Here is a 26,242-nt window from a genome sequence, read left to right as displayed (position 1 = left end):
TGTTCTTACTTTAAAATCCCTTTAATTTCACAGTTTCTGAAAGGGCTCACTAATGTGTTCCCTCCGTCACCTTTCCTGGTGCCCGGTTGGGATTTAAACCTTGTTCTTAAGTTTCTTATGGGTGCTCCGTTTGAGCCTTTACTTTCTTGCCCTTTGAGGCTGTTAACTCTGAAAACTGTGTTTTTAGTTGCGGTTACTTCCGCTCGCAGAGTGAGTGAGTTACAGGCACTTTCAGTTAAGCCACCCTTCACTGTATTTCACAAGGACAGGGTTGTCCTTAGAGTTCGTCCTTCTTTTATTCCGAAGGTAGTGACGGAATTTCATTTGGCCCAGAAGGTTGTTCTTCCGGCATTCTATCCTCCTCCGCATCTTGGTAAGGAAGAGGAGAGGCTCCATAGGCTTGATCCTAGGAGAGCTTTAAGCTTTTATGTTTCACGCATGTCCCGGGTCAGAGTGGACGATCAACTCTTTATTGGTTACGCTGGAAAGCGTTTAGGGCAAGCGGTGACGAAACAGACTGTCTCGCTGGATTATTTTGGCCATCTCGGAGTGCTACCGCTTGGCGGGTAAGGACCCACCGGCTGGCTTGCGGGCCCATTCTACCAGGGGTATGGCTGCATCTACTGCCCTGCAGAGGGGTGTTCCTATTCGCAACATCTGTGATGCAGCCACCTGGGCTTCAGTACATACATTTGTACGTCACTATTCCCTTGATTCCATCCGAGCACAGGATCTGGCCTTTGGCAAGGCGGTCCTTTGCTCTGCTATTTGATTGGCTATTCTAAATTTTTTTTTTTGAAAATCAATTTTATTAAGTTTCCTTGGTGCATAACGAGGTTACATTCTTGCATTGCATTTATTAATGTGAGTTAACATAAAGAGAAAACCAGACGAAACACACCCCATGCCCCCCCCCTCCCTCTCCCTCCCCCCACCCCCCTTCAGTTCGCGCTTACATAGCCTTGATAAACACTTGCACAACGGGCTCTCTTAATGATGGAGGCGTCAATACAATATGCGTGTGGCACGCCAAAGTCATATGGGCCAAACGAGTTCAGTTCTCAGCCGGGTCCTTGGCCCATGGTCCCACATCCGTGGGGAGGAGGGGAATCCCTCAGCTCAGTCTTCAGGACCTAGACCACTCGGCCGTACTTATCAAAGAAGGGGAGCCAAATTTCCTCGATACTGGACTTAGACTCATCGAGCAGGTGTGTGAGGAACTCCATGTCGTAGATGGCCCTTACTTTGGTCACCCAGGTTTTTTCCCCTGGCATTCTCGGGTGTTTCCATTTCTGCGCTAGACAGCATCTAGCTGCTACCAGCATCACCTGGAGCATGTGATCATGAGTGTTACCCCGGTCCTCTTCGTTACTAATCCCGAAGAGGAAGAGCCACGGGCAGGATACTCGTTCTATCCCATCTACCCCTTTGATCCAGGTCCGCACCTTGTCCCAGTATTTCTGGACCACTGGGCATCCCCACCACATGTGGATATAGTCACCTCTCTCTGTCCTACATTTCCAACAGTGTGGGTCATATCCTGGACGCATTTTGGCTATTCTTTGCGGGGGGTAGTGCCATCTATGTAATATCTTGAGGGCCTGATGGCGATATTGGAGGGAGGATGTGGATCGATTGGCCCGTCTACACATCTCTGTCCATCTCTCGTCATCAATTTCCTCGCCCAGGTCCCTACCCCATTGTATGCGTGCTGGTGGCGGGTCTCGGGGGATGGAGAACAGAAAGAGCTTGTATAGGCGGGAGATTATCCCCTTGGAGCCCCTTGCGGTCAGAAGGAGTTTTTCAAAGTCTGTGAGTTCCCTCCTGAGGGTATCACCCCAAGATGGTTCCGTGAGGGCACCCTTAAGCTGAAGATATCGGAACGGGGAAAGCATGCCTATTCCCAGGGCTTCCTCAAGGTCCTTCAAGGGGAGGAAGGAGCCCCCCACCCACAACTGGCCGGTCCTACTAAGGCCCGCCTCGAACCATGTCTGGTAGGCTGCTGGTTCCGCTATTTTGGCCAGGAAAGGAGGGGCCCAGATGCAGCTCAAGGGGGAGGGCCATGTCGTGAGCCATCTATAGTAACCTCCCTCTCTCCACAGGGACCACAGTACTCTTAGAATCGGGTGGTTCAAGACTGATCTGGGGATCGTTCTCCTTGGGACCCAGAGCCATTCCTCTAGTGTGACGGGCGCCAGGGGCCTATTGTCCATGGCTACCCACTGTTTTTTCGGTCCCGGTGAGAAGTGATCGACCAGGATCCTCAACTGGGAAGCCCTATAATACGTCTCGAGATCAGGGTAGCCCACCCCTCCATCTTCCTTGGTCCTAGTCAGAACCTCGTATGAAATCCTGTGTTTTTTGCCCTGCCAGAGGAATCTAAGGAGGATGCGTTTTGTCTCGTCAAAAAAGGCCTTGGGGACTTGGACCGGGAGCATTTGAAAGAGAAACAGAAATTTTGGGAGGATAACCATTTTTATAAGGTTAAGGCGTGCCATCCATGAGAGACCCGTTCCCGCCCACCTTTCTATGTCTCTCCTGATTGCTGACCAGAGGGGGGGGAAGTTGGCCCCATACAGGTCCTCAAGGTTACGTGTGATTTGGACTCCCAAGTAACGGAACCCCTCATCGCTCCGCTTGAAGGGGAGACCCTCCACAAAGGTCACCTCCGTGTCTGGCAGGTTCCCACCCATGAATGCGACCGATTTGTCCAAATTAACCTTATACCCCGATAGTTCTCCATATCTTGCGAGGCCCTGCAGAACCCGAGGGATTGTTTGGGACGGTCTGGTGACATAGAGCAGGGCGTCATCCGCAAAGAGGCAGATCTTGCAGTGCATATCCCCCATCTGTACACCACTGATGTCCGCATCATTGCGGATCGAGATTGCCCACGGTTCCATCACCAATGCGTAGATTAACGGAGACAGGGGGCATCCCTGCCTCGTGCCACGTTCAAGGGGGAATTCCCTAGACTCAATCCCGTTAGCCACCACTCTGGCCGAGGGGGAGGAGTAGAGCGCGGATATCCATCCCAACCACCTTGGACCCATCCCCACTGACAAGAGAACCTCCCTCATGAAAGCCCAGCTGACCCTGTCAAAGGCCTTCTCCGCGTCAAGAGCCAGTAGGAGAGCGCCTTCATTCCTGGCCTCGGTCGTGGCCAATACATGGAGGGTCTTCCTTAAATTATCGGAACCCTGTCTATTGAGGACGAATCCCGCCTGATCAGGATGTATCAGGCGTGGGAGGGAGTTTTCCAATCTGGAGGCCAGGATCCTAGCAAAGATCTTGGCATCTAAGTTGAGAAGTGAAATGGGTCTGTAAGACCCACAAGCTGCCCGGTCTTTACCAGGTTTAGGTATGACGGTGATGAGGGCCTGTAGGAAAGTCGGGGGGATCGTGTCGTTGCCTCTAATTTGGTTGAACAATTTGGTCAGGGGCTTCACTAAGGTGGACTGGGTCTGTTTATAGAAATCCGCTGTGTAGCCGTCAAGGCCAGGAGCCTTTCCGGCCTTCAGTCTCTTGATGGCACCCTCCACCTCCTCTTCTGAAATTTCCCCCTCGAGGGCCTCCAAGTCCTGGTCGGTCAGTTTGGGGAGGGGGTGTTCTGCCAGGTAGGAGGCAATGTCCTCCCGAGATTCGCCCGCTTGCCTAGAATAGAGTTTGCTGTAGTACTCAGCAAAGCATTCCGTCACTTCATGCCGGTTCCCATGAACCCTGCCCTCTTCGTCGGTCAACCGGGTAATCCCTCTCTCCACTCTACACCCCCTCGACCTCTGAGCCAGCAGAGTGCCTACCCTGTCGCCCTGTTCGTAGTATCTCTGTTTGGTATATCGCATCCTCTTAACCACCTCCCCTATGAGAACCGTATGGAGCTCCTGTCTTTTGCCCTGCATCTCGTCCAATAGTGCCCTCCGGTCCACTCCCGGGACTCCCAGTCTGGCCCGCAAGATCTGCAGCTCCCCTCGGAGTCTGCTCTCGATCAGGCCCCTCTCTCTTTTACGCCTCGAGCCCTCCGCTATGAGGAGGCCTCTGAAGGTGGCCTTCCCCGCTTCCCATACCATGGACATGTCCGTCTCCCCCGTGTCATTTGTCTCGAAGTAGGCCAGCATTTCCTGCTTCATGAACTCACGGAATACTGGATCCCTAAGGAGCGTGTCGTTGCACCGCCATCGAGCCGATCTCGGGGCGATGGGCAGGGACCAGTTAGCTATAAGTAGTTCATGGTCCGACCACGTTATGGTCTCGACTTTTGGTTGGGTCATCGCCCCATCTCCCTCCTCTGAGGCCAACAGAAGGTCGATTCTGGTGTAGGTGCAGTGCGGGGGAGAAAAGAATGTGTAACCACCCTGGGCCGGGTACGCCTTGCGCCAAACATCTACCCAGTAGTGATCCTTCAAGAGGTTCTGCAAGGCCAGGTTATCCCTCGTGATCCCCTTGGGTACCCCACCTCTGGCGGACCACCAGTCCAGTTGGGGGTCGGCTATGAGATTAAAATCACCCCCGAGAATCATGGCCCCCTCGGCCCATTCATCCATGACACCAAAGATCCGTGTGAGGAACTCCACCTGGCCCGTGTTGGGCGCGTATACGGTGGCGAGAGTAACTCGCTGCCCCTCGCAAAGCCCCTTGACACCCAGAAATCGACCCCCAAACCCCCTCTTGGTTTCCACCCCCGTTAGTTGGAGAGCCCTTCCCAGGAGAATGCCCACCCCCTCCTTCTTCGAGGTCGGGTGTGAAGCCCAATAGTTGCTACCGATGTCTTTCCCCTTGATTCTGGATTCCCTCCCGCGCTTATAATGTGTTTCCTGTAGAAATAGGACCGTCAGGTGTTGTTTTCGGAACATGTTGCCCGTGAGGGATCTTTTATTTTGAGAGTTTAGACCCTTGACATTTAACGTGCCCACCTTCCCTTCAATCGTTGTCATCATACCGTGTGCGTATTCTGAACCCCTCGTGGTGATTGAATTTTAGTGCCCCTTGCCAAGCGTATTCTTGCGGTCTGAACTGAATTTCCCCCTGAGTCCCCCAAACTACCCCGTTATCCCCCCCATCCCCTCCCCCCTTGCAACTGACCCCCCTCCCCGTGTCTTCCCTCCCCCCTCCCCACCCTTGTACCTTGAGGCGTCCGTCCACTCTCCCCAACATGTGTTGGGGCCGGTCAACGAACCACCAAGGACTCCAACCCCAGCCCCGGGGTTTTCGTGTGTCTGGAGAGTCCCAGATCGCAAGTCCGATTCAGGTCGGCCCCTGCAGGCCTTCGGTGCACTTAACCGAGACAAAAACCAGAGACCCCGCCCGGGCCCTCAACCCACAACCAGAAACCCAAACGCGGGGCAACACAAATAAACAGTTAACTTTTTAACATAATGGTCTGCCGACCCAAGGTCCGGTGGGCCAAACGCGACACCGCCGCGGTGTCCGTTCAAGGCAGTTCGTGGGCCCGGGGCCTCCTGCGTCCGTACCCTGAATCGTCTCTCACCTCATGATTTTCTCTCCTTCCAATCGAACGTCATTTTCATGAGTCAGTGTGATTTTCCGGGTTCATCGACGGGTGTCTGGTTTTCCGAAACTTTCGGGCCCCCTTGACCTTAGATTTCCCACTGTGATTTCCTGGGCCGTCGGGACCCCTAGGGGGGTCCCGTGGTCCTCCCTCCTGGGCGCCCGAATGGCCCGCCTGGTCGTTCACCAGATCGTCCGTGGCTCTTCGTATGTCCTCCTCCGACACCAGGTGGTGTTTCTCACCTAGCCACTCAAACTCCAAATAGAAGGGGTGACCCCACCGATATCGGACTCCTTTTCCCTGCAACCATCTTGTGAGTGTGCCGCATTTCCTCCTCATTGACAGGGTTAGGGCCGAGAGGTCTTGGAAGATGGATACCTTTGAATCACCGTACTGTATGGTGCCAAGATGTCTCGCCTTTTCCAGGATTCTGATCTTGTCCCTGTAGTAGTGCAGCCGAACCAGAACCGAGCGTGGGCCTCTGCCTCCCCCCCCCGCTCGGTGCACCCTGTCGAAGTTGGTCGCCCCCACGTCTTCCGTTCCCAGGGCGATCCTCACGATATCGTGCACTTTGCCTTCAAGTCCTTGTACGGATTCGCCCTCAGATTCCATCAGGCCAAAGATTCGAAGGTTGTTCCTCCTCTCCCTATTTTCCATGTCGTCAACCTTGAACCGAAGCTCTTCCTCGCGCCTTTCCATGTCTCGGAGTCTCATGTCCATTTGGGTTTCGAGGAGTGTCGCCGAAAGTTGGTTATTCTCGACGCCCTCCACGCGGTCTTCTAGGGTGGCGACCTTGGTGGTGAGGTCGGCCAGTTTGGCCCCCATGTCTGTCCTCATACCTCGTATCTCCTCCAGAATCGTTTGGATGTTGTTCTGGATAGCCCCCAGATCCGGGGGTGGGACGGTGGGGCTACCGGCGGCCATGGTCCTTTCTTTGGGAACAAACTGATATTTCAGCAAGTTCTCTCTCCAGTTCATGAGGGGTTCGTGTCGGCCAGTTTACGACGGACGCCGCCTTTCTCCGGGTCAGGCCGGGCCTCGGGCACCAGAGGCGCCGGGCGTGCGTTCCCTGTGTGGGTGGACGGTTTTCTTCAAGTCGGAGGATGCCCAGGGGAGGAAGCGCCGCGGGCTCACCCTCTCGGGCCTATTCGTGGGCGGCGCGGCTCGTGCTGTCTCCTGCGCCACTCCGCGCCAGGTCGTGGGGGAGGGGCAGCCGATATCGCCTTGGTCCGTGTAACTCCGCACAGGAGCGTCGGATCGGAACCAAAGTTGGACCCAGGTGGGGGCCACAGGCTTCCACGTCTTTTGGGGGGGGTCGCGTAGTATATGGGACCCTCGTTTCGCCGATAAATCGTGATTCACCCGGGGCTGGGTGCGGAGCTCGACGTTCAGGCGTCCATCCTGCCCGCGCCCCCTGGTGGCCCCCGCTATTCTAAATTTTGATTCTAAATTCTTTCCCTCCTCCTTGTTCTGGTACTGCTTTGGGAGTCTGTCATAGATATGGAATACGTCGGAGGACCCAATCCCCTCGAAGAACAAGTTACTTTCTTACCTGGTAACGTTCTTTCGATGGGATGGTCCGACGACGTATTCCATATCGCTCCCGCCCTGCCTTCCCCGCTGCAGAATTTCTTTGCGATTGCAGCTTACGTTCCGCAAGGCTTTGTGTCTGACTGGCAGTTGGCTAGTGTCACACGTTCTGGGGGAAAAAACTACAACTGAGGCTACGGGCGTCGTGCGTCCTACTTATCACATCGGATGACATCGGACGTCGGAGGAGGTCCTCGACGACGGCGCATCGACGCAGGACGCAGACCCCGAAAAAAGTTTCCGAAGCAGCACAGCTGTGGTGATTACATGTCATAGATATGGAATACGTCGTCGGACCATCCCATCGAAAGAACGTTACCAGGTAAGAAAGTAACTTGTTCTTCTTTATTTTTCCTTGCTCTCGTCCTTCCAAGGCAGAGGAATGATTTCAATGGTTGGGCCCGGTGCAGGCTCTCGCTACTGTGCATCTTGGATGAGGAACGTCAATAAAGATTACCAGGTTTTCGTGGATTGTGTTTGTGCCGTTTTGGCAAGGCTGGACCATACAGATTGCTCTGACTTAAGAGGATTTTTCGGCAGGGATCTCAAATTCATACAAATTCCTCTAGTCCTGCAGATGGAGCTCCTTAGTTTTCATACTCGACGTAAAAGAAATGCACTTGTCACATGTTTAATGCTGATAAAAAAATGTAACCATGATTTCTGTAAAATGGTGCATGTCATAAAAAGCACACTTAATTTTTGGCACAAAACCGCCACCTAGAGGCCAGCCTCGCACAGTGAAAACTTTGTGCCATTTAATGCAAACAAAGTTGGTTTGTATTCAATTGCAGATACATTTTAAACATCCCTGTATTTGCTAGTAATTTCGGGTACCATGCAAATGGTACTCGATCTTCATAAAATCTTCTCTATTATGCATGTGGGCGAGAAGATTTTGTGAGCCTTGTCCTGGTTGCCACCACTTCCCGAGTAGGGTGCCTGACTTATCTGTTTAACCTCCTTCCTATTTTTTTTCTCCAAAGAGAAAGTGACTTTCAGAGTGAGACCTTCCTTTCTCCTTAAGGTGGTCCCAGGCTTCCATCTCTCTCAAAAAATCCAACCTCCTTTTTTTTTTTTTTAAGTAGGCCTTCTCCTTCCAAGGCAGCAGAGCGATTCTGTCGACTGGACCCAATGTGGGCTGTCCTCTACATCTCTGGGATGAGTGACGTCAGGAAAGATGACCAGCTTTTTTTGGGTTAAGTTGCTGACCTTGTTGACAAGGCTGTGATCTACCAACCCCGCAAGGTGGATCATTCTCTGAATCTCATAATGCTATGAGCTGGCTAGAAATGGAAGCTCCTGAAGGTCTCATTCTTCCAGATGTTTGGCTGCCACCTCGGCCCTAAAGATGGGAAGGGTGGAGTTTGTTTCTTGGACTTTTGCAAAGCAGCTACGTAGGCTGTATGCAAATGCTTTCCAAACATTACTGTTTCGAGTCCCTTATCGGGACAGGACGCACACTTCTGCAGAGACATCCTCCAGTGTGTTCTGGTTTAGATGTTGTCCTCTTGCTCTCCTTTCTTTTCCAGATACACATACTACTTTGGGAGTCTGTCATAGATGAAGAATTCATAGTAGGGGGCAATCCTTTAGAAGAACAAATGACTTACCTCTTGCTAATATTCTTTCCGATAGATGTTCCTCCCACGTATTCATCCTCCTCTCAAGCTGCCCCTTTTGGTGGACCGCTAGTGCATCTTCACAAGTTCTGTGGTTCTCTGCAACAGATTATCACTAAATATTCTCCCTCTGGACCACTATGTTCCTCTACTTCCAAATCTCTGTGCGTGAAGTGTTTTGCTAAACAGAGGGCCGGAGGCTGATCTCTAGATTCAGCAAGCTCCCTATTGTGGAACAGCCTTCCCCTTAGTCTTGAGCCTGACTTCCTCAAATTTCCAGAAACTCCTCAAGACTTTCCTTTTCACTTCCTCCTTCCCTCTGCTAACCTCAAAGTCGCTATGATTGGTGACCAGGGCTCTTATGTTTCCTCGGGCCCTGGCCTCCCATACCCAATCGCCTCAGCTTCTGCCTGCACACAGCACTTGCCTTGGCACCCACTGGCCTACCCCCACTGTAGGCCTGCACGTACCCACGTATCGCAGCTCAATGCTCCCTAGCACTTACTACACTTGCCACATATGCTGCTCACCCCGAGCAGGGCCATTCCAGCACTTACTACCACTCCCTCCCCCCTCTTCTTTCTTTGTACTTGGACGTTCTGAATACTCACAAGGCCCACTAGGTTTGTCTTTATTCCCCAGTAAATGTATTGTTTTCAATCCCTTGTTCCCTCACTGCTGCCATGTTGGCGCTTTGCAACACAACTTACTTGTTGTATAAGCGCCTAAAAATGCACAATAAAAAAATTAATGTCTTCCGCTGGGTGCTATGAGGCGTCAGGCAGAGCCAACACAGAGACGCGCTGTGCCCCCCTGGTGGTGTCAAAGTTTCTGAAGATCTGCTGCTCTGGAGATAGCATATCATATATGAGGAATCTGTGGAAGCAATATACATCAGAAAGAACATTACAGAGAGATAAGTAATGTATTCTTCTAACCTCCTTTCATTGATTGTCACTTCTTGCGGTAATTTCCAGCACCAAGATAACATAGCATGAATGTTGCGCTTTACAAGAGTTTAAATATATAAATGAATATCAGTAGCTATGACACTGTGAACGAGTTCGTCATATAATCATGTCTGTGCCACTTGGTGGCTATTAAAAATATTTATATCCAGTGTCTGCCTGTAGCTATTTCGAAGATGAAAACTCAGAATGATGACGTTTTTCTCCACTTTAACTTATCCATATGTGCCAGTGTCCTTCCTGAAAAGCATTTAAGTGAAGTGTGTTGGTGCTTTCAGGGGCTAGAGGCGAAGCTGATGCACAGAATATCACAGTGCTTGCTATGTGGATGATAGAACATCCTGGGAACGACGATGAGGAGGAGCCTCAGTCTGGTGAAATTTCAGATTCTTGTCAGGGAGCACTTCAAGGAAACAATGGGAAATCGAGTGATCCAAGTTATCTGCAATCTCCAATCCCTGCTGCTGATGCTGCTGAAGCAGAAGAAGGATTCTGTGAAAGGTATCTGTTTCGTCTTGTCTTTAACATCTGTGTACATTGAAAATTCTGTAATGAAAAATAATTGATAATCATCAAATGTTTAAGTTGAAAACCAGACTAGTTTATTAAGTATATGAAACAACAAATAACACATTAACATGTTAAAAATGAGCAAATTGTATTGTGCTTTGTGGGCAATGCAAACGATTATTTGAGTTCCTTCTTTTCTTAGTTGTGAGGTTTATACTAAAACAGTGCTCTCCTTTATGGATTTTCAGAAGAGTAGTATAATTGGCAACCTTTTATTTCCCTCTCTGGAACTGCCGAAGTCCATTATTTCTCAAAATGCTCTGCCTGTGATAGAGGCTTGCCTGAGATGAATTGGGATGTACCAGAGGCCATGACAGAAACTCTTGTGGTTGCATTGTTAAAATCTAAACCGGTCTCATGGCTTAGAAAGCCATGGTAGGCATTGCCTCACCTGAATGCCTCAGCCTCTGCTCCATGTGTAATGTAATATAGGCAATTCAATATCACTCGCTGCAAACTTTAATCTCTACCTTTCTGCTGTATCTGGATGATCATTGGCATAGCCCAGTAATGCTCTGCAGTTTATGCACCTGGAATTCTCACCTACCACTGGCATCTCTTAGGGCAGTCAGTTAGCCCTGCTTTCTTACCAAAGGAATGCATTTTCTCTACAGAAAGGATGGAAACAGCGGACAACTGGTCAAAAAGGGTGATGTCTGTAAATATTAAGTGTCAGGAATGTGCTAGTATTCTAAAAGTCTGACTTCTGACAAAGCAGGAACAAATATGTAATGCCTATCTTGGTGTCAAGCTATCTGAGCCTGAATGTGCTCCAGTGACTTTAAAACAACTCTGATGCAGAACAATTTTCCATGAAAAATCTCTCGATATTGCTCCATGGGTCATCTACAGAGAACACCATTGGTTATCAAGCCCTAGTTCACAAAATGTCACATTGGAAAAAAAGGAGTGTTGACAAATTGAAATGCTTGGGAGAATCTGTTGGAACTTTGCCTTGCAATAAGATTAGCTGGAGTCTGTTACACATCGTATGATTAGAAAATATCTGCTTTTAGCATAGCATTGTAAAAATGGAGATGCATTTTGGGAAACCTGTAGTGGACTGCAGAAAGGTTAAGCCCCTTAGTTAAATGTGCACACTCCCCATAAGAGAAATAGTTAAACTACTTTTTAAGAAAAAAAAGCAAACCACCAAACAATAAGGATTAATGATGGATTTCTTCAGAACACGTCATCACATTAGTGTCCTGGAAATGAGAATCAGCTTTGTGTCAGACAGACAATACTACAACCATACACCATATCAGGATACTGAGAGGAGCCAGGATCCTGTTAGGCCCGGAGGGGCCCGCGTAATAAGGACGGGCACACCGAGGGTTCTGGAACACGTCTTCTTTATTTAACATACAACTTCTAACTGCCCGTAGGCACTCCCTCCCCCCAGCGTCACGCGTCACGTGTTCGCACCACGTGACACAGTCCATGTCTCTTAAAGAGACAACCCAGTGTAACATCACCCCCGGACAAATGTCCTTGCGACATCAACATCAACATTCTTCAACTAGGCGCGACGGTTTCTTCACGACCCGATGGGGTCGACCGTTGGCGGCTTCTCCCGGATCATCTTCTGGCTCTTGCACTCTCTTCATTCCTGGGCGAGGTAAAAATCTCGGTGGCGACCACAGTGAGTCTCTCGGGTCCATAGGCATCGGTTTCGGATCCGGGGGATCTCGTTCCTGCTGGCCCTGAACGGTGGTTAGCTTGAACTGCGAGCAATTCCGGGTTATTTCCCGCTCTTCATTTTCAGCTGTCACCATGGTTCCTTTTGTGGCCGTCACGAGAAGCGGCTGGGGGGAGAACCTTGGGTCAGTCTTTTTGACCATCGTCTGTTGGACCAGTACTTCGTCTCCAACCTGGATCTCTTTCAGGCGAGCACCTCTTTTCTCATCTGTTTGGATGCGGGCCCGTTCCTTCCGTTCCGCATCTCTCGCTAGGACTTCCGGATCTGCTTCCGGTTTGTTGTTGGGGTGTCTTATGATACGAGTGCGAACTTGGTATTTTACCATCATCTCAGCCGGTGTCCTGTTTGTGGCCGCATGTGGTGTGTTTCGATAGTCCCGAAGCATCCTGCACAGGGCCTGGTGAGGGTCAACATTTTCTAGTCTGGCTCTTTGTAGGGTCTTCTTGTTAGATGACATGAATCTCTCGGCCATCCCGTTGGCTTGTGGCCATCTTGGTGTTATTTTCTGGTGTCTGAATCCCAGATGCTTGGCGAAAGTTGCGAAGTCGTGGCCACAAAACGGCGGGCCGTTATCCGACTTGATGACTTCTGGTATGCCCCACTCACTCACAACCTCGTCAAATACAGCTGCTATGTGGGCGAAGGCTGTTGACCGCGACTTCTTCACGATTGGGAAGCGAGAGTGCTCGTCAATGAACAAGAGTAGGTACTCCCCGGACTCGAGGGGCCCGTAAAAATCTATTGCCACTCTTTCCCACGGGTGATCAGGGATCTGAAGGGACTGTAGCGGTGCGGGGGCTTCGGCCCTGGCTGTGCATTGACATGCCATGCAGTTTCGTACCCAACGGTCTACTAGCGCATCAAGGAATGGGAACCATACGTGGCACCGAAGTTGCTGTTTGGTGTTGTCCGCCCCGCGATGGCCTTCATGGGCCGTCTTTATAATGTCCGACCGCAGGGCTGCTGGGATTATTATTCTGCACCCTCGGAGAAGTATGGACTTGTCCTTGACGGCTAGCTCCGTATGAACTTTTGCCAACCTTTCCAGTTCATCTCGATTTGCGTCTGGATGTTCCGTCAAACTTCCTGTATGACTTCCATCTGTTGTGTTTTGTGAGGTTGATAGCCAGTGCTATGGACGGATCTGCAGCTGACGCCTCTGCGACCGTCTCCAGTGATATTGCCGGAGGGAGTGCGTTTGTGGTGACGTAACTGATGTATTCTACGTCTCCCTTTCGCTGCGTGGCTTCTCCTGTGGGGTGTCTCGACAGGTAGTCCACTGGGTTGTGTCCCCCCCCCCCCCCCGGACGATGTATTATCTGATAGTCATGTTCTTGCAGGCGGATGCCCCACCGTTCAGTTCGTGGCGGCATCTTGGTTCGTGGGTTGCCGAACAGTGAGAGCAGGGCTTGATGGTCCGTTATTAGGGTACATTTTTTTCCTATGACAAAGTTGTGGAAGTGCTCGCATGCCCAGACTGCTGCTAGGCTTTCTTTTTCCGCCTGCGAGTACGCGGACTCAGGTTTCGAGAGAGCTCTGCTGGCATAGGCCACCACATGTCTCGGGTGGGTGTCTGTTCCATTTGTTTGGGCGAGGATGGCACCCAGCCCGACTGGACTTGCGTCGACCACGATTTCAGTGTGCCAGCTGGGGTCAAAGTAGGCAAGTTTTCTGGCTTCCGCTAGGTATTGCTTGATTGAGTCGAACGCGTCTTGGCATTCTGCCGTCCAGGCGAAAAGCATGTCTTTTTGAAGGAGTTTCTTTCCTGAGCGGTTCCCTGATTGTGGCATAATGTGGTATGTATCTCGCGCAGTATCCTGCCATCCCCAGAAACGATCGCACGTCTGCTATTTGCCTTGGTTCTTGTAGGCTGAAGATTGTCGCCACTTTGTCGGGATCTGGTGTCATTCCATCCGCGGAGAATATGTGGCCAAAGAACTTCAGCTTGGTCTTGCTGAATCGACACTTGTCGACATTGAGGGTGAGCCCAGCCTCTTGAATGGCTTTGCAGGTGGCGTGGAGAGCTACATCGTGTTCCTCCTTCGACTTCCCAAATATTAGGATGTCATTGCTGTAGTTGAGTGCCCCTCTGATTGGGCGAATGATTTGTCTGATGGTTTCATGAAAAATCTCTGCGGCCGACGAAATGCCAAAGTTGAGGCGCTTATAACGGAATAGGCCATCATGCGTGGCGAATGTGGTTATGCCTCTGGATTCTGGATGAAGTACCAACTGGTGGTAACCCTGATTAAGGTCCAGTTTTGAGAAGAGGGTGGACTTGTTTATTTGGACGATCATGTCCTCGATTCGGGGGCCAGGGTGTCGCTCACGCTGGATCGCGGTGTTGGCGACGCGCATGTCGACGCAGAGTCTGAGCTGTCCCCCCTCTTTTGGCACGATGACTAGTGGGGAGACCCACGGGGTCGGACCCACCGCAGGTTCAATTATGTCATTTTCTAGGAGTTGTCTGAGTTCAGCTGACACTGCAGCTTAGAGGTGGAACCCAACTCTCCTCGGGTGCTGGGGGACCGGGCGAACTGTGGGGTCAATATGTAGTTTGACTGAGGGTCCTTTCAATTTTCCTAGGCCCTTGCAGATGAGGGGGTATTCTTCCACGATGGCGTCTTTTGATATCAAGTCCATCTCCCTGGGTTCCGCTTGGACGTTTGACACGCTCTCTTTTGCTACTTGGGTTGGTTCGGATGAATAGATCTTGTCACCATCTCGGACGTGTATGTCTGAGTCCCAGGGAGGAGGCCGTCCTGTAGCTGAGGAGGCACCTTCCTTTCGTTGGACTGCGAATGACGTGTATGCTTGTCGTTATGGCACGGTTGCCGTGGATGAGGTGACGGGCGAAGAAGCCAATTGATTGTAGTGGAGTGTCGGCGCCCCATTGATATATTTTGGACTCAGACGGCACTAAGGTCGGTATCTTGGGAATTTGGTGGAACTCCTTTTCGCCCATTATGTTGACCGTAGCTCCTGAGTCAACCAGGAAACAGAATTGGTGGCCTCCTATTTCCATTGGTATCTTGGGTGCTTCACGTGCTTGTCCTTCGTCCATGATGAGGTTGACGTACTCATCTTGCCGATAGTGATTATATTGATAACCTTCCTCTTCGAGGTGCTGTTGGTCTGCCTCGTAGTGAGAGATAGACTCTGGGGGCCCGTCGTACTCCTCTCTAATGCGTGATATTTGTTCATATTCTCCATCGCCTTGGGGTTCTTCCGAAGGGTAGACGTCTTCAACTACTCTGACGTACCTTCTTGGGTTTTGTTGAAAGGGGCGCGATGGGTAGCTTTGGCCTTGTGGATTCCTGTAGGGTATATTGAACTGCGGGGCGACTGGTGGTCTTTGGGTCGGGAATGGTTTGCCCTCTCTGCAGACTGATTGGAAATGTCCCTCTCTTCCGCAGTTGCCGCATTTCTGGGACAATGCGGGGCATGTCCCTGCATGGGGATACGGCTTTACACAGCGGTAACACTGGCGTTGTGTTCTCGGAATCGTCGAGTAGTTGAGGTTGGGTCCTCTCTCTGTTGTCCTGGCCTTATTGGCCTGCATTGCTGTGATCATCTCGTTCTTATCATGCTTGGAGGAGGCGGTGCCAGTTATCTGCGTCACTTGTTTTTCGACTCTCTTCAGAATCCTTGCCATCTGGCTGACCTCATCAATCGTGATGGGTTTTTTTAACAGTTGCTTCTTTAGTGTTTGGGATACACACCCTTCAATCACTCTCAACCTAATGGCTTCATCTAGGGAGAATGCGTGGAACTGGCAGTTCGCGCCTTTTATCCGTAAGCGGGTGATGAACTCGTCGACCGTTTCATCTGCCCTCTGTGTGCACTGATTGAAAATGTATCTTTCGTAGTCCCTGTTGGGTTCAATCACCAGCCGTCTGTTCAGGGCTGCGAAGTCCGCTTGTTCTGCCGATGGAATGGTTTTCAATAGTATTTTAATGTCGTTCCCCGCGAGGTTCAGAAACATGCTGCGTAGTCTTGGGGATTTCTCTTCACCCGCGGCGTCAATGAAGGTGTTGAAATCTTCCAACCACTCGACCCACCTTGGGCCTTTGTCTGCCTGCGGCATCATGGAGAAGGGGGGGGGCATGCGCCATGCCGTGGTTGCTGTGTTCCCCGCTGGGGCAGGGGAGGCCGGGGCCTGCTGATCTTGGAGTGCGTTCATTGTGACGGTGAGCGATGCAGTTCACCTGCGTGCGTCTGTCTCTGGGGGACCGTTGCCTTGGTGGCGGGTGGTGTGGGCTGGCAGGCAGCGCAGGGTGTCACCCACCTTTCAACGGGGGCCCGCTGGCGGTCTCCAGAGCCTAGATGGTGTGGCAGGCGGATGGTCGTACCCCCCGAAGTCGGTGTCTTGCTGTCAGTGGCCGGGCCCAGGTCAGGCGTGCTGGGGGTGTCTGGGTCTAGGCCTGCTGCTGAGTTGGGCCTGGGATCAGGCTTGCCGCTGGAGCACACGTGGAGCTGGGCCTGGGATCAGGCTTGCCGCTGGAGCACACGTGGATATTTCGTTAGCGCTGGTTTGTTTGTTTATTTATTTTTTCTCGTAGGAGGAGGAATCCTCGGGATTATACACGCGTCCTTCCTGCGTGTCGCGGTAGCCGCGGAGGAGCGTGTTGCTGGCGGGCCGGGATCGGCGTGTCGCGGGAGCCGCGGAGGAGAGTGTTGCTGGCGGGCCGGGATCGGCGTGCGGCAGCTGGTGTGGAGGAGGAGGCGAGCGCTCGCGGGCCGACAGTGCCCGACGTGCTCTGCGGAGCTGGAGCGGCGCCGTAGGCGGGGAGGAGGAGGAGGAGGAGGACTCGGCGGCCCTGGGAGACACCTCGTCGCCAGTTGTTAGGCCCGGAGGGGCCCGCGTAATAAGGACGGGCACACCGAGGGTTCTGGAACACGTCTTCTTTATTTAACATACAACTTCTAACTGCCCGTAGGCACTCCCTCCCCCCAGCGTCATGCGTCACGTGTTCGCACCACGTGACACAGTCCATGTCTCTTAAAGAGACAACCCAGTGTAACAGATCCTTGTCATACTTTTCTTTCTCTTGTTAGAAACAAGTTCAGAAGGAATGTTGCATAGGGCTCAACATCTGCTGAGGCTGCAAAATTCCAGGACAGCCTTCATAAGCAGGAACCCTTAAGAAAAACACAATGAAAACACCTTTTTAGAAATTATCCAGTATATTTTTATGTCTAAACCTTCTGGAGAATGTATTGTCTATTGCCTGGTCTAGGATATTATTGTACTATAATACTCCTATTTTATCATTGAGCCAATATTTTAGAAACTTTATGAAACTCATTCAACGGTAATGCTGTTTTTCTTCTTTTGGACTGGGCGGATCTGGATGACTTTCGGCACCTGTCCATTGCACCAGATTTGCGGTTCCCATAAAGCTCAGTGCCCATATTGGGTTAAATAGGTGGTGTATACCACTTATCCACAGGGATTGTAACTTGGCAGTCAGTACATCTTACCTATTTCCGGGGGTTCATGGCCAAGACCATAACGATAGGGAAAATCCTCTTAGTGGAAGCCTTCAGCCAATGCTGAGCCACATTAGTTTTTGTGGCTTTACCCATGCTATTACAGCACTTGCTTCCGCAGGTAGGTAAGCCAAACCTGTATTCCGTAGTTGGACTCTGGACAGAATCTGCCCAGCTTTTAACTGTGAGACGATAATTGCAGGGGCAGCTTGGGGTCTCCCTGAAACATGTAACATGAGTAATGACTCATGGGACCCTTTTTGTCGCCATGAATGAGGCTACTAAGACCTCGTCCCGAGAGAGAGACTGACGCCACACAGTCCCCTTTATGATGTGAAGACATGCTCATTTATCTGTTCTTGGGAGCACTAGATAATAATGGCCTGGCAGACTGGAAAATGTACCAGTTGGCCCTTTATTTTGCCCACTCATCCAGGTGTAGTACCTATTGTAATCTTACCCTGCCTAAGCTTTTCCACCTGGTGGTTAAGTAGCCCCACTGATGTAAACAGTAAATATTGCATATTGAGGGCTTAAATCCTATCCTGTTGAGCCAGAGCCAGGGATTTTCATTACAGCAGGAGAATAATTGCCTGTTCAACACACACTAGCAGGTCCATGGAAAACATATTTTTCCCCCAGTTGCCATCTGATTTCCATCAAAATCGTTGTATTAACTTGCCAACTTTTCTTTCAAACCAAATAGCATCTGCTGGATAAGAGTTCCATACGCCATACGCTTTCTTTTAACAGGATGTGAAAGTATTAATTGTACAATGGTAATAGTTTGAAGTTGATTGGATGGCCTTTGTACTTCCTAGGAAAGTTGTGACAACCATTATACAAATACGATATTTCCAAATCATTCATATTCCTAATCAAGTTATGTTATCAGCTCATTAATAGAGCTCTACTAGATTGTCTGAAAGACAGCTCCACCAGAGGATGAGTGGCCAGTGGAACACCTTTGAGAAAGGGACTAATGGTTTACTTCCTGTAATCCCTCACGGATGAGAATGTCATTAACACCACTTTATTGTTGTAGTGTTGTGGGCTGTTAGACAGAATCCTGTGCAGTTCCCTTAGGGTGCACTAGAGAAGATTAAGACTACAGGTATGAGCAATAAATCCCCTTTGGTATCAGTCTGTACCACAAAGATTTAGTTGGTAGCTGTGGCTAAGCAGTCAGACTTATCTCAAGAGGGAGATGAGCAGTACTCAGGGTTTACACAATAGGACTACAATACTATGGCGCAAGGAAACACTGACCAAAGCTTTGTATGACAAAGAATATATATTTATTTTACACACTTCTAGTTCAACACATTAATCACAGTTATTAAAGCAAGTTAAAATCAGTCAAGAAAAATATACACAACTCCCTGGTTAAATTGTAGACAAGGTTGAGCAAGAGTGAAAACTGAGCAAAATGGCACAGTGAAAACCAAACACAAATGGCACTCTTATCAATTGCTCACAAGGGAGGGAAAGAACAAGTTATACAGGAATATACTCTTAGGCACCCAAGCAACACTCCCCAATAAGATTGTGAACATGTTTAGGCAATGCAGTACTTTAGCATGTATAATACTGAGGTGAAAATTGAGCAAAATGGCACTTCACAAGTAAAAAAAAAAAGTGGGAAGGAAAAGGTGGTTATAAGAGTTAGGTGCACCAAGACATTTCTAGGTGAGAAGCAATCTAGAGAAGGCAGTTGTAACAGATTCAGCCAGAGTCAATAGGCCTGTGCCAGAGTCAGTGGTACAGGGCAAAGAGCCCAGGAGCAAACATTTTCTTGTAGCTGCAGTCAAGTCTTTGTTAAACGATTCGAAAAGGCAGTTGCAGAAGGTGAAAGATAGTGTTAGATGATGGGGCGGCCAACCTAGCAGGTAGGTAAAGGATTTAAAACGCCATTAGCGGTACCAAACGAAAAGGGAGGCCTGGCAGAACAAAGTACCTTAAAATGTAGAAGATGCTCCTGCGGTGGCGGTTGTTCCTGGCAGTTCCTGCAGTTCGGGAGATCCAGCAGAGGAAGAGAGGCTCTCGTCGTGGAGGAAGGTTCGAGTTACTGCACTGCCCAGGGATGAAACCAGCCGCAGTGCTGCCAAACGAAGTAAAAGGTACGCTTCTTTAAATTGCGGACGTGGTGGACGGGTGCCTGGCTATCCAGTCTCCGAGTGCAGTGCACTGGCGATTCGACCAAGGCAGGTCCTGGAAGGCGATTGGCAAACTGGTTGTCCCCACCAGCTCAAGGGAAGAAGGCTCTTGCAGATGAAGATCTTCTCTCGTTGTGTGGAGAAAAGTGGTGAGACTCTGCAGCAAGGCTTCACCAGTGGTTCAGTTGGTGCAGATGTCTTTGGCTTCTCTCCTCTTCGGCTGCTTAGTTCCAGTGGCGACGTCTTGCTCTTCCAGTCCTCACGACCCTGCTTTTATGCAAAAAGACCCCCATTCTTACAGCCTAGCTGTCACTCAAACAGTGGAGTGGTCATCCTGGCGGAAGACCCTCCAGCCTATCAGGGCAGAGTGTGACATGGGTTGCTGAGGCAACCCTGTCCAGGGGTCCTACTCCCCCTCCCACACAATGGGTCCACCCCAGACTCGGTGGCGCCGAAAGGAGGGCTTCTTGGCAGAAACCCGCCAAAAGGACGAACAAAGGATCCCCGACCTGGGTTAGGATCTTAGAGAAAGACACTAGAAAGAATTTATATGAAAGTTCTGGCAAATAAAACCTACCGGAGTAAAGTTAATATAAAAATAAACCGGCAGTATGTTAAGAGGTTGTCAGTAAATGTGGTAGCCTCGAACAATGGGGAAAATCCCATAGGGAAATATTTGCAGTCGAATATTTTTGGTAGAAACCACTGCCGCCAGCCAGAAACTTTTGAGAGAGGGACTGTACGGTACCACCTCGAAAATGAACACTAGGGAAAAACTATTAACCCTTTCCAGTACTTCCATAATAGGAAGGTTTGTACTGGTTTAGTTCATAAAGATTGACTAGTAAAGTCAATGGGGACTTTACATGACCTGGGAGACAGTAGTCAGTCGCAGGGTATGGAGTCTATGTTTGGGGGGTCACTATGACACCCCTGTGTCACTGCACGGAGAGTGCTGTGTAACACATGTGTATAAAGATGGTTCCTATGAGGGTGAGATAAACCCCATATACATTAAACACAGAAAAATAGCCTAGAACACACATAGCAAATATGCCTAAGAGTGGGAAAAAGAGTCTCACTCTTAGCAGGAGAAAATAAAAAACCCTTCAAATCCAACAAAGCTGCTGAATTCTCCCTAACATGGGCACACAACTATAAAGCTACCCACAGCCTTCTGTCAGGCTGCTCTACAGGCAGTTTTCTGTTTTTCTTGGTCGAACTGTCTGTTCGGCTCCAAAAGGTCAAAGTGTTTTGCTTCCTGAGGCATAGCAGTGTATTCCAGAAGTATCATCTGCCTTAAAAGCAGACCAAAGAGTAAAGTATAGCATTATGTTACAATTCTTTATCCAGAAATCATACGTCCTGGCGTAACGGGGCTTCCCACCAGCGCAATATTTCAAGATATGTCATGTGCCGACAGCAGCAGCATCCCACTCTCTGAGATACAAAGTGGAGCACCGCAGACTGCAGCTGTCTTGGTTGCTAGCTCGCGAGCTCCCCCTCTCTAGGTATATTTAATTTGTCACAGTACCTACATTGCAGCACAGATATGCAAGGATACAATATGGTAGTTATGCACAATCTTTGCGAGCATTGCTGTTTAGACTTGGAAATTAAGGTTGGTTCTCAGGTCGTCCAAACATGCATGTCTCAAAAATCCTTAGCTTACAACTTCTCCTCGCTCAGGCCCCTCTCTCCTGATTTAGTGACTGATATCGAGTGTACTGAAAACTAATAAATCGGTCAAGACTTCCTTGCTGAAGATGATGCACTTGGCTGCAGCACAGATTGGTATCATCATCTTCAGAATCTGATTTTAAAGGGCCTCTATGGTTATCAGCAGTTTTTTTTGGCACTTAACATAAAGTGACTTTATTCATTGACAAATGCACGTCCTAGGACCATTTCAGTGCATAACTAGATGTTTGACATACTGTTTGAGAGTTAAATAATGGTAACTTGCCAAAACAAAAAATCAAACACCATAGCAGTGCGCTTAAAAGCGAAGCAGACTTGTTTGTTAACACCAGTGTGTCGCACTGCTACTTGCCGGCATGAACATGGAAGTCTGATACAATGGAGCACACATTAAACTGCATGCATGGTGGTACTTTCTGCATGGAATGCCTCTACCTGTTGCTGGAGGTATGGGAGGAGAGTTGATGTATAGGTAGTGCGGTCTTCAACATCAGGCCAGTTTGTTTGACTTCTCTCCTTATAAAAGAGGCACATAATATTCGGACTGCATCTGACAGACTTGCTAGATAAGCGTATGCCAAACATAGAGGGTGATGTCAGGCACTCTTGCAGTCTCTGTAGCGCCAACTGATCGGGGGTACCCTCCTCCAAGCCATCAAGCAATGCTCTTGGGGCCTTTTAACTCCAATGAAGAAATGGATGCACAGTGGACAGATACATACACCACATAGGAGGCATGTGACACTTCTGTGGGTATCCAAGCCACTGAGGGCTCAGATACTGAAAATTATGAATGACTGTAATTTCAGTGTGCATGCTTCTGTCCTATCCAGAATGTTACCTTTTTTGGGTACACTTATCACTTTCATGGAAGAGACCTGTAGTAGACGTGTTTAAGCTCATCATGTCAATTTAGTTCAGAGTCCAGTGACCTAAATATATTTAAGTTGTCACCTCTGAAAATCCAATAATCCCACTTCTTCCAGAATTTCTAGGACCTGTAATGGAAACTCTTTTGTGTCCATCATAAGCCAGCGATAAACACAGATGGGACAAGTTGGATAGAGCCACAGCCATGAATCCTTTTTTCTTGAGAGCAGTTTCTTTAACTTCAACATCATTAACCCCTTGTGAGAGACTGAGCATGTGGATGGATGTTCTGAATAAAATTTGCACTATTTTGGCAGCAACACTTAGGGCTGACATGATTGTTTTCTAGGGGGAGATATGATAGGTCCCTATTCGTTTTTTTAGCAGTATACTAATACCTCTCAAGTGATAAATACACAGACTTCTTGGAGAACATAAGATGGCTACACAGTCTTGACTCTGAAAAATACTTGGTATATTTGTTAACGAAAGGGTACTGACATGTTTCCACAAGGATGTCTCTGTGGTTTATGCAAAGGGTAAATAGGATGAAGTCTGTGTACAGCATTAGCAGATTGCCTTTCTTGACAAATGAAAAAGAAATATGGCAAACCACATATATGGTGGTTCAGCAAAATGATTCTTTGTCAGGAGTTGAAATTACACCGTTTACAGCAACACTTGAAAATGTTTCTGTACTAACAGTGAGGTAAAGTTGTCTTGTATTGCGCTCTTCTGCCAGCATTGGTCGCCTCTCTGCCCTTGGCTCTGTAAAGAAATAGCATGGAGGGGGTAATGTTAGTGGGTTATTGATGAAGGCGATAAGCAGAAACGCTGTTGTGTTAATGAATGCAGGTTGAAAGCACTTGTAAGCTGTGTCATGACTATGGATTCTGCTGTGTTAGGGTGGGGAAACATGCCCTGGGGCATGTTTTGTATCGGGGTGGTCCTTGGGTTAAGAGGATAGTCATGGATGCATTTGGGTGGAGTGGAGTGGGATGTTGATAGGGAAAAGCAGGTATGAATCTCTGTATACCGTGCTTCTGATGGGGGTGGAAGGGGTGTCAAAAGTTAGACTATTTAGCGGTGTGGAATGGGGTTTGTATTAAGTTATTGCGTAGCAGTGTTCATGGCACGTTTGCTTTGTTTCAACATACTGAACCCCTTTGTCAAGGGTTTAGGTTGAATTGGACGATTGGGGGCCTGTAAGTCTCATGAGCTGAGATGTATTGGAGCTGTCAATTCTTGTTGGTTTAGTCTGAGTTCATAATTGTATATCCTGGTCACTTTGGCAGAAGAGCCATGTTTTGTGTTTTTTCTGAATGTCAAATGGTTTACTTCCATCCATGTGGAGATACTTGGATAGGGAGTTTGAACGTTTGGTAGCCAGTAATGTTAAAAGATGATCATCCTTGTCTTTGGGGATGGCGGTAATTGATCTGAGTGTCCCGGTGGGTGTACAATGATGAAAAATCATTGTAAATCATGCAAGGCCCTGTCCATGGTGGGCACCGTAGGCAATGCAGTGAGTTTTGAAGTATAGGCAGAGATGGTGATAGTGTCAGGCTTTGGGAACTGTAGGGCTCTTGGGAGGTAACCGATCTCCCTCCCCGACTGCACTACACAAACTGTAGAAAAACACCTGCAGAGTCGGATAGGGCAGAAAGGCATAGAGCGCCCAAATGCACACTGCATGGAGCAGCAAGGGGAAGCAAAATAGGGTAGTACAGTGGGATTAGATTAGATTGGCAACACACTTTTTCCATGCTGTGTACTGTAAGGAAGGCATGGTATCTAAATTAGACCGACACAAGTGACCACAGTTCAATTGAACTTTCACAAAAACTCCTATCTAAACCTAAATCTACAGATGGGAGCAAGCTATGACCATCAAATAATAATAATGCAGTCCTAGTGGAGTCTTTGTCAAAATGAAAGGGCCTATTCTAAAAAAAGAAATGATTGCCAATCTTTACTGCTATTTTACAAATAGTGTGCAGGAATGTTCATGCAAAAGAAAGAAATGTTCACAAAATGATTCCGGATGTTCGGGATGTTGGCCTCCCTTACCCACATTTTCAACATGGGCAAAGGCGGTTAACTCGAGCCAAGCAAACACACTGGCTTTCTCGCCACGAGGATACAGTTCCAATTCCAGCATTAGGACCTTCTGTGCTAAGGTCTCTTTCCTCATCAAAGTCTCTTGATTCAGAGGGCCTGATGTACAAAGTAAAAATTGAAAGTTCTTTTCTTCTTATAATTGCGATTCTGGTGTCTCTCCCTGGATCTCACTCAGCCGGGCTCAGTTCCCTTTTCTATTACGGTGGATCCACATCTTCCGGGCTCAGATCACTTTTCTGTAAAGGTGGACCCCATCTTCCGGGCACAGATCTCTTTTCCGCTTTCTGTTAATCTCCCTCAGCCGGGCTCTGCCTAATTGCAGTTCACTTTATACTTATTGAAGACTTTCGAACATGCACAGGGTTTAGCTTGACCCATCGCAGGACCACCTCGATATAAAGTTCCTTTTTTACAATGCAGTTGCCATTCAGTTAGATACCTAACGGAGACCTTCAAATGAGCCCCCACGTGGTGCCGGACCACTCTGTACACGATATGTTATTTAGCTTTTTCAAAGTACATTCAATCCTTTAGTTTCCACTTGTTCGCGCCTCTCATTACATGCGCTTCAAACACTGTCCTTTGTTGATTTCTTCATACAATGTTACCCCTTGCAACCTTGCTTCAAACACAATCTGATTTCGTAAAAGTTTCTCCGACTCACCAGCTGTGCTGCTTTTACTGGAACAGCTTCCCTGCAGGAGCCAAGGGCAGTACCACAGTGGCAATCGCTTTCCCGGCCCCGGTTCTCGGCACAGGAGTGCCCCGGATACCTTTTGATGCACAGTGTAGGGTTGTTCATCTTCAGTTCCCGGTCTTGGGCTTCTCACTTTCCAAGGCTCGTGAAAATAACAGTTTCTAGAGGTCATAGGTACTTCCCTCCTTGCGACTCTATCTGGTCTTGCAGTCTTTCTCCTTGTATTAAACTGCCATCTTGGAACTGCTGTTTCCTCGTGTGGTTTGCCTCCGTCAGAGTGTGCTTTTGTGCTCCGACTTTTATCCGTGTGGGGAAGAGTGATGGAAGTCAAGTGTGTGTAATAATCCGTAATTGCCTGACCTTGCCTGTCCATGGTGTGGGACATGTCAGGTATACGGCTCTGGTGTTTGTGTTTTGTCGCTCACGGTGAACTGTCCATGAGAAAGTGTTTGTGTCGGGAAAGGGTGCGGGCGGTAGGTGGGATGAGTTCCTTAATAGCCTACCTGGTAGGATGGGGAAAAGGTGTTACAGGGAAGGTGATACCGCTTCTCACCATCCAGTGTCCCACTTCGACTCTCCAAAGACCCCTCATCCAGGTGATCCTTGTAAAGGACCGGTGGGGGGTGTCTGTACTTCTGCTCTCTATATGGTAGAAGAGAGGCACAGAAGACCCCAGCCCAGATTCTCTATTACGGTAGCAATGGACGAGCAATCAAGGCCAAGGTTCTTAGGAGGTGATGCAGGCTGGTTCTTAAGTACAGTGTAGTCCCCAAGCCCCCACAAAGGAATGTCCACACACTGTATTGGTTAGAACACAGTCTTTATATAATCAATATTCAAGGTTATGTACACTTATCATAATAACTCACTTTGTACTTAGGAAAATCAACAATAGCAAATATATACAATTCTAAAGTGGTACCACCCTTTGTATTAGATCTCATTAAAGTGCATCAACAATACTGTAACAATGTCACACAGATCAATAGAGTGAAACCAGCAATAGAGAGAGGAGAGAAAATAAGATAGTTGAGCAATAGGCAGAATACTGGCCCCTACCACTAGACACAGTTCTGTGTGGAGATCCCCCCACCTGGGCAACCTGTAAAATAAAGATATAGCACAAGCCCAGTCCATATATTGTTCTGCAAGTCTTATTCCCTCCTATAATGTTTTTACCCCCCCAATGTACCTGGTGGAGTCGAGTTCTTCGAAGAGGCGTCGACAGATCCTTCTTGAGCGACCC

The 26,242-nt window shown here is 48.9% G+C and overlaps 1 protein-coding gene across 10 annotated transcripts in view; it reads left to right on the top strand.

Moving 5' to 3' along the window:
* The window catches only part of HERC1 (HECT and RLD domain containing E3 ubiquitin protein ligase family member 1), a 3,379,312-nt gene that overhangs the window by 1,885,637 nt on the left and 1,467,433 nt on the right, over positions 1–26,242 (top strand). For all 10 annotated transcript variants that reach the window (XM_069624399.1, XM_069624403.1, XM_069624396.1 and 7 more), the window contains exon 42: positions 9,965–10,187. In XM_069624399.1, the coding sequence (XP_069480500.1) occupies positions 9,965–10,187 (223 nt within the window). The remainder of the gene's footprint in view (positions 1–9,964; positions 10,188–26,242) is intronic.

The sequence above is a fragment of the Ambystoma mexicanum genome, chromosome 11 (genome assembly GCF_040938575.1).
Source record: "Ambystoma mexicanum isolate Mex_15411 chromosome 11, UKY_AmexF1_1, whole genome shotgun sequence".
In the NCBI taxonomy this organism is placed as follows: domain Eukaryota; kingdom Metazoa; phylum Chordata; class Amphibia; order Caudata; family Ambystomatidae; genus Ambystoma; species Ambystoma mexicanum.
Note: the sequence above shows the minus strand (reverse complement) of the source record. Positions and strands in the feature narration are given on the sequence as shown.